At 38.3% G+C, this 8,841-nt stretch overlaps 1 protein-coding gene across 2 annotated transcripts in view; it reads right to left on the bottom strand.

Moving 5' to 3' along the window:
- Positions 1-5,405: 5,405 nt before the first annotated feature.
- The window catches only part of grk6 (G protein-coupled receptor kinase 6), a 48,960-nt gene continuing 45,524 nt past the window's right edge, over positions 5,406-8,841 (bottom strand). For both annotated transcript variants that reach the window (XM_034223065.1, XM_034223066.1), the window contains 3 exons: positions 7,749-7,886; positions 7,014-7,148; positions 5,406-6,834 (listed from right to left, as the gene is read on the bottom strand). In XM_034223065.1, coding sequence (XP_034078956.1) covers positions 6,784-6,834; positions 7,014-7,148; positions 7,749-7,886 — 324 coding nt within the window. In that variant the 3' untranslated portion in view covers positions 5,406-6,783. The remainder of the gene's footprint in view (positions 6,835-7,013; positions 7,149-7,748; positions 7,887-8,841) is intronic.

Genomic DNA, 8,841 nt, shown 5'->3' with positions numbered 1-8,841 from the left:
ACACTGTGGCCCTGAACAGCTCTACATCAAATCTGATGTTACATAATGTGGTATTACTATGGCAATGCATCCCTCGCCATAAAACACGATGTCGCTGTAACTCCTATGAAAATCGTCAAAACAACACCAGACTTCAGATGATGGTTAATGGTCCGGCCCTCAACAGCTCTGTCAATTATGGGGTGTCATCATACTGTATGCCGTTTCGATAGAAACGCATCCCTCGCCATAAAACACGATGTCGCTGTAACTCCAATGGACACGGTCCGATCGTCCCCCAAACTTCGTTTGTATATCACCGGTCCATGCCTCAACAGCTCTACGCCAAACCTGAGAACTCACCATATGCCGTTTCCATGGAAACGCATCCCTCGGCATAAAACACGATGTTGTCGTAATTCCTATGCAAATGGTCAAAACAGCAGCAGACTTCAGATAATGGTTAATGGTCCGGCCCTCAATGGCTATATGTCAATGATGGGTTGTCATCATACGCCGTTTCCTTGGAAATGCATCCCTCGCCAAAAAACACGATGTTGTCGTAATTCCTATGCAAATGGTCAAAACAGCAGCAGACTTCAGATAATGGTTAATGGTCCGGCCCTCAATGGCTATATGTCAATGATGGGTTGTCATCATACGCCGTTTCCTTGGAAATGCATCCCTCGCCAAAAAACACGATGTTGTCGTAACTCCTATGCAAATGGTCGAAACACCACCAGACTTCAGATAATGGTTAATGGTCCAGCCCTCAACATGTCTATGTGCCAATAGTGAGTTTTCCTCAAAAGCTGTTGCTCAAACTTCACGTGTGCTAACAGTCCAGCCGTGAAGACATCTACGAGACAGTTTTTAGATTTCTTCAAATCCCGTTGCCATAGCAACACAAAGCTCACCATGAAACAAGGTTTTCTCATAACTTCAGTGAAAATGCTCCAAACGTCCCACAACTTCACAGGTTTGGTAACGATGCAGCCATCAACACATCTAAGCGTATTATGGCGTTTCATCAAATGTTGTTGCCATGGCGACAGATCACTCGCCATCAAGTTAGTTCAAAAGTTTGCTTTTTAAATATTCTGCTGCTTTTCCAAGCCTTTTTACTTTATTTTCTTCTCTTATCACACATTCAAGCCCCCAGTGTTCATGTATCATTTCAATCTAAATTCTTCACTTTCTTCTTACACATTACATTTCAGCATAGCAGTTTAGCATCAGCTTTTCAGCATAAAGCATTCCCACTAGCAATTTCTTCAGGAATTGCATTCTCTAGTTATAGATGATATCAATTTAAACAAAACTAAATCAACTACCCAGAACAAATTGTTTTATACAGTAGATAGAGTTGTACAATCTTAAAAGCTGAATCCAGGGTTATTCTTTCTCTCCATTTATACCAGTTCTGTTTATCCATGTTATATTGAGATAGCTTTAGAATTAGTAATGCTTCCACAACATTCCAAAGTGAACATGTACTGCATCTTTTAATTTTTTGGGCTCTAAATTTGTCGCAGTGACATTAACCGTGACATTTTGGTTGTTTAGAAAAGATTTAGAAAAAATATGTCAAGCAGAAATACTGTAGACTCTGTTGATGGAAAGATCAGGAACATGGGGAATGCAAAAAATGGCTTTAAACAGACAAAAACAGAAAAGGGAGAAAAACAAGGAAAGGAATTAAATACAACAAAGGTAGCGGCTAAAAAACCACAGATGAGACTCCTTTCCTACTTTCTTGTGGACCCCAAGTCATGCTGGCTTTCTGTTAAATTAGCCAATTACATGTACCGTGTCCTTGATTAAATGGAGAAATTAAACCCGGCAGAACTCTGTGTCCCAACTACAAATCCACTGCTGCTATAATAATCCACAGTGAATATCTCCAAAGGAAAATATGTTTCTATTAAAACTAGTTGTGCTGTTTGGCAGAGATCATTCCTTTTGCAGTGAAGTGTATGGACGTCACCGAGGCTAATAAACGAATGAATCATGAGGGATTTCTGTCACCTGGGCCTGTATTAATCAAGCGTCCCCCAACAGGATATCAATCCAAACTGTCCAGACATTCTCGGGGTGATGATTTTTGGGTCCTTAATATCAGAAAATAAACACATTTAAGCACCTTTAATAACTTGGACTTATATCTTTGCTGATGTTTAAGTGCACTGACACTACAAAAACATCTAAATTGATTGAGAAAATGTATTTCACCACAGAAAATATATACTTTTCCCAATGGATGCTGCTGTAGATAACATCCTGTGTGAGCACCTCCAGAAACTTTAAGAAAACACTGATTTCTAATTGTACACATCTATGGTTATGATTGATTAGGTAACTGCTCAAAAACAACCGAGTTAGGTAAAGATCACGCTTTCGGAAACAACAGCAGTTTCAATCTTTTTTTTTTAACCATCCAAAAAGGAAGTAGGATGAAATTGCTCACATTATGTAATGTCTTATATAATATATATATATATATATATAAAATATACCCTGAAGACAATAAAGCCTTCATCAAATAATTCAATACTTTGCATCAGTCATGATTTTGGTCATTCCAAATCAATATTTTTGGCAAATAAAAATCTTAATTGTGTTGCTTTGATTTACTCTCACAACGTCCAGCCATAAAAAAATGAAATTGAAATGTTTACTTGTTATCTAAACACGATTGAATTATAATATACAGTATACAAGTGTTTGCTTTCTCTATTGATTATTTTGGTATTGATTTTCATGTTCACCTGAAGTTTTCATCAGTTCAAAATGATTTTTCATCAGTTCAGCTGTACTAGCGTCACTCAATACCTCATTGTGACGTGAAAGCGTTTTACATCACCTTTTATCAAAAAAGCCTTTCAGGATTTGAGGGTGGATGTTCCCTTGAAAAGCGGCTTTCATAACCAATCTGAGCAGAAAATAAACCTGTGATCATAACCAAAGTGGCAGGAGACTTTCATACTTTGGATTAAGTAGAGTGAAAATGAAGGATAGCGGTCTGTTCATTATGGGATGCTGTTTAAGGCTCTCAGTATTTATGAAGGGATGGCCCATGAACAAGAATGTGGATACATTCAGAGCTGCGCCCCTGAAACCCTGCTTCATTTCTTGAACAAATACGAGCAGAAATGAAAGAAATTCAAGTTTTTACATCTGGAGTCCGGTGTTACACCCTCTTTTGACTTTCCTTTGAGCATTGTTGTCTTAAATCTCTAACATTTTGCTCTCAATTTCCATTCAATGAGAGTGAAAGGATGTTTGACCTATGCTAATTAAGTCTCTAAAATGCAGCTCATGCATCAGGACTGTGATCGCCCTGATTAACTCTACATAGATCATCTCAATTTGATATTATAACAATGCTTTTTTCTAGCTTACCCTGCCCACATCAAACCAGCAAGGAGATCACAGAAAAAATATAAAAATGACAGAAATCTGTCATCTGAAATTACTGAAACTGATCTAAAGTTGGCAGAAAATCTTGTTACTTCCCAATCTCACAATGTCACATACAATGTTTCTGGCACAAATTATGAACAAACAAAATAAGACCAAGTTGTAATAAAGTGGAATCATCCTTTAAGGCAGATTACAGGGCATCCTCAACACAAAGGAAACATGAAGGACAGTATTTTCTGACAGCAGAGACACAGCACAGCAGTTCTGATTTAAGCCTCCATGGAGGATGTTAGGGAGCTTTCCTGACTCCAAAATGTCCACTTTGACCTCTGTCTTTTATATAAAAAAAACTGCAGAGACTCCAGAAAGTCCACAGCAGTCTTTAAGTCCAGAGGTTCTTCAGTCTCATCGTCCTCCTTTTCACAGATATGTCCAGAGTGATGGTTTTGACAACAGAGATTCACCACAGACAGGAATTGACGCTGACGCAGCAGCAGGCTTTGAACGAGCACAGTGTGTATAAAAAGAGGCGAAGAGAACCTTTAAACACAAAAAGGCACCTTGGATGGGAAGGACTTTGTCATCTTTGATCTAATTTAACTGGTTTAAATGAACCGCTTTAACAATACACTGTTGGAGGGCTCTGTGGCTGAACAAAGGCAGAGAGCAGAATGCAAAGTATGACAGGCTTTAAGACTGATTTATACAAAGGAAACTAAACAATAGACCATTCTCTGCACACACACATTCAAAAAGAATCCCTTTGCAAAATACATTTATAAAAAGCAGACCATTGTTTGATTATTTTAAAGGGGACCTATCGTGCAAAATGCACTTTTGTACGTCTTTTATACATGAATATGTGTCCCCGGTGTGTCAGGGAACTCACCAAGTGTCAGAAAACACAACCCTCTCTCTCTTCCTCCATACCCAAATCTCTAAAAACGGATCTGATACAGATTTGAAATATCTCTGACGTCAGAAACAAGGAGCTCCGCCTATATGGACAACTCTCCACCTATCAGGGGAATGGGGGGTTGCCGTGGCATGGTAACAGCATGGTAACATGACGCTCGTGCCTCACCCCCCTCCTTTGCAGGGGGGCGTGGTCAGCTGCAGCTCATTTGCCACAGAATCAGCCCTTGTGAAGACAGGGCTGGAATAGAGCAAATAGAGTGAAATGAGGCATGGCTAAAATGCATGATCTGTTTGGTATTTTGAAAAAAATACTTCACAGACATGTTTTATATAGGTATGGCCCTACAATATATTATTCAAATATAGCATGATAGGTCCACTTTAAACAAAGAAATTGACAAAAATGGAAAAATATAAAAAAACATCTTAAAGGATGAAGTCTGCTTTTCAAAAAACAGTGTATTAGAGCTGCAACACTTTGATAATGAATCCATTAGTCAATCATAAAAAAAGGCAATTATATTAAGAATCAGTTAATTAATTTAGTACATTTTAGAGCAAACATTTATAAAGTTTGCTGAATCCATCATCTCAAACGTTATCATTTAAAGCTTATCTTTTGGTTTTGGACTGTCATTTGAGAACTGCTGTTATTATAACTAGCATTCAAGATTTCCTGATATATTCATCGACAGCTCATTGACTGATTTATAAACAATCCGCACATTCACGAATTAATGGTTAGTTGCAGCTCTAGACTTTAAAGATAAGGTCATTCAAATGAGAAAAAAACACACTTTTATCTCCTAACTGCATCATATCTGGCCATGCAGATAGTTTTGGTTTAAATCTAGCTATTTTGGTTGATAGAAATGCATGCTGGGATACTTGCACACACAGGGATATGTTTTTCTATTTGAAAACCTGAGCAAATAAAAATAAATCTGCATGGTTAGATAAGACGAGATGCGACTCAGATGTTGTTTTTAAATCATATTATTCCAGACATTTATGAATTAATTCCATATCGTCTGGTGTCTGTCATCTGTCTTCTTCAACCTCAGAAATAACATGAAAGCCATTGGTACATTCAGAGGTATTTCATTTTAATAGCTTTACAATCAGAGGCCATTCTGTTTGAAGAAGACTGCAACAGAGGCGTTTCCCTGCAGTCTCAGTATTTATCCCCAAAGCTCGAGTTACTCTTGCTTTGTTACTCCCATACATGACATGGTCTACCAGCAGGGAGAACATATGAACATGAAGAAAAGACACATAGCGGGAGAGAGAGGATAAAATTGCGTAAAGGAATACATTCTACAGAAACCCTGAGAGACAAGTGGTAACAAATGCTGTGTTTGGAACGCAACTTAAATAAATGCTAATTACTGAAAGTAGCAACTAAATACTAGGATTCTGATCGAACATCGACTTATTTGAATAACAAGTTTTGCAGGTTAGCTCAACATGCAAATATGTAAACGTTGTTCTTCCAACAGATTAAACTGTGTGCTGAACTCTTTGCCAAAAAAGGGTTTAAAATGAGTAGCTCTGTCAGTCAAATGTATCTGAAAATCAACAACTGACTAAATGAAAGGACTGTCTGAAGTCCAGAAACTGAAACTTATGGACCTAGTGAAAATCCAATGTTAGCCTAATTTTCCAGAGCATGACAATTATTAATTGAAGTCTCAGAGTTTCTGTAAAAATGGACCAAACAACTGTTGTATCTATAAGAAAAACACACTCTTGACAATAATAAGAGGAGCTGCACTAACGCAAGTTACAGTGTAAAGAAATCCTTAATCAAAGAAAAACAACAATACTATTGATGTAAAAATATCTGCAGATAGAGACAACTTCTTGGCCCTGGCATCTCCATTTAAAAACTAAGCAAAGTTCATTTTAAAACATTAAATAGAAGAAAGAGCAGTGAGGTTTATTTCAGCAGAATGGAAGGAAGAAGAAAAGTGGTCAGAGTTCATGAGCTGAAGGTCACAGGTTTGATTCCCTGGACAAAGTGGGGAAAGTACGCTCAGTCCTCCGTTAGTCTGCCACAGTGCCCTACAGCAAGGCACTTTTACAGCAAGCGTTTCAGTGGATCTGCTCCAGCAGCAGCTTCCAGATCAGTGAGATGGACATGTGTTTAAGTGGATGTGAAAAAATAAAGCCTTCCAAAAATCAACAAAAGCAAAAAACAAAAACAAAAATATCTGTTCATCTTCCGTAAGTTCCCGTCTCCTCGTTTGGAACGCGTCAACCAGTAATTTTTCACAACTTTTTATTTTTTAAATAACATTTAACATTATGGTTATGTTGAAAATATACATTCTGACATTTAGAGATAGTACTATGTTAAAAATACAAATGTGCAAAAGTTGTAAACAAATTAGATCCTGTGTGTGTGTGTGTGTGTGTGTGTGTGTGTGTGTGTGTGTGTGTGTGTGTGTGTGTGTGTGTTTGTCACAGCCTGGTGGGCTCCTCATCGCTGTCGCTGCAGTTACCACAGCAGTCCTGCAGGGGGGGGGCAGAGAGCGGAGTGTCACAATGAGACGTTTTTCAACCGAAGCAGCTTCTCATATGAGGTTATATATATATATGTTTTCTGAGTACCGCTCTGATCTCTAGCTGGTGCAAACAGATGTTTATATGTAAAAGTATGCTGGTGTTTTGAAGGGAGGGGGTGCACTGACCTGCCGGCCGAAGAGCCGCTGCAGCAGACCCTGTTTGGGCGGAGGAGACGGCTGTCCCCTCCAGTCCAGGTCTGGAGGAACCGTCCCGTCCTGGTGGAAAACATTCAGCTCCATAAAGCACTCTGTCTCGATCATCTGCAGAGAAAAGACTCAACTTCATTCTTTGTGTACAGAGAGACATATAAAAGACATTTGTTAAAAGGTTTAACTGTTGAAGTCAAAGGACACATTTTGTTCTTCAGCAACAACAAAGAGTCCGGCGTAGGATATCAGCCAAAAAACCTAGGTAATCATAATGTGATTTCACTTCATTATCTTTAAATTGAACGTATGGCATACGAGTTTAGCTTCTCTAAATCTTTGATGTTTGTTGGATTGAGAGTTGACAACAAAGAGAGATCAGGACAAGAGTGGCAAAAATCCCTATTTTAAAAAAAATGAAAACCTGCAACCTTTAATCGATTTCACAGGAGTATTAAACAGTTGACCATTGGTGCTTGAACAAAAATGTCCTGCAATAATATTTTTGATAAATAAATATCAGTTTTGTTGGGAAAATCCTTTAAAAAAAACAGACAAAACCTATGATTAATCAACATATCCAAAGACGTTATCTAGTTTCAAATATCGCGATACCGTATGGAGATATTGCCCTGCCCTACTGTAAGTCCCGTTAGCACAAAGATATTAAAATCTGATGTTACTGCAGAGGTTGTGTTTATGAATGTCTCTCACCTCGTCCTGCCAGGGGATGGACACGCTGCCCGTGGACACTTTGCTGTAGAAGGACGCGTCTTTGGGCTCCAGCTCCACTCCTTTCACTGTGGAGAACTGCTCGATGTCCAGCACGTCTTTACAGTAGATGGCCTGCGGCTGCAGACACACGGACGAATAACTTTTAAAACACATTTACATTTAAGATGCCAGGATTAACTGAAGAAGGGTGTTTATAAGAACCACAACTAAAAGCATTTGAACTGCAAACCTAGGAAGTGGGTTTCCATGTGTGTATGTATATAAATACACATAATTCTATACATACATACATATACAAATGTACACATACACATGTACACACACACACACACACACACACACACACACACACACACACACAACACACACACACACACACACACACACACACACACACACACACACACACAACACACACACACACACACACACACACATATATATACACACACATACTTCAGGTTTCAAAGTAGGATTTAAAAAGGTCCTTTCCAGGGTAAACATGAAATCAAATACCAAATCAATTAAAAGCAAAATGAATGAACAAAGAGGAATAGAAAGTAGAAAAAAGGTACAAAATAAATTCACAAATCTATGTATTTTTATTTCTTTTTCTTAGGTAAACCAAAACACATACAATGACAGAAACGAAACTACAAACAAACAATTCAATCAGTTATTCATCCTGTTACCTACATGTTTACTCTTATTGTTGTTCTCATAGCCCTTGTGTATCTGTCCTATCCTGTGTTTAACTCTTATTGCTGTTACTGCATCAGACCTGAATTTCCCTACAGGGAATAATAAATGTTTATCAAATCTCCCGACATTAAACGTGCAACAGTGCGCTCACTGTGGGGAATCCTTGCTGTGGCAGACACCTTGCACGTTAATGATGCTCCTCATAATGAGCCTCACTGACATGCGTATTAATCAGATCCATTAATTCCACTTCCTGTGCTGTAGAGAAGATTGAATTTCCAGCGCTCTATTTAAAAAGGACATTTTGAGACAAATTAGCTTTCTCACTGATTAAGAAGATTTAGATATGTTGATCATTAATGTTACTCTT

This window comes from Gymnodraco acuticeps, unplaced genomic scaffold, assembly GCF_902827175.1.
Source record: "Gymnodraco acuticeps unplaced genomic scaffold, fGymAcu1.1, whole genome shotgun sequence".
In the NCBI taxonomy this organism is placed as follows: Eukaryota; Metazoa; Chordata; class Actinopteri; order Perciformes; family Bathydraconidae; genus Gymnodraco; species Gymnodraco acuticeps.
This window is presented reverse-complemented; position numbering and strand designations above follow the sequence as displayed.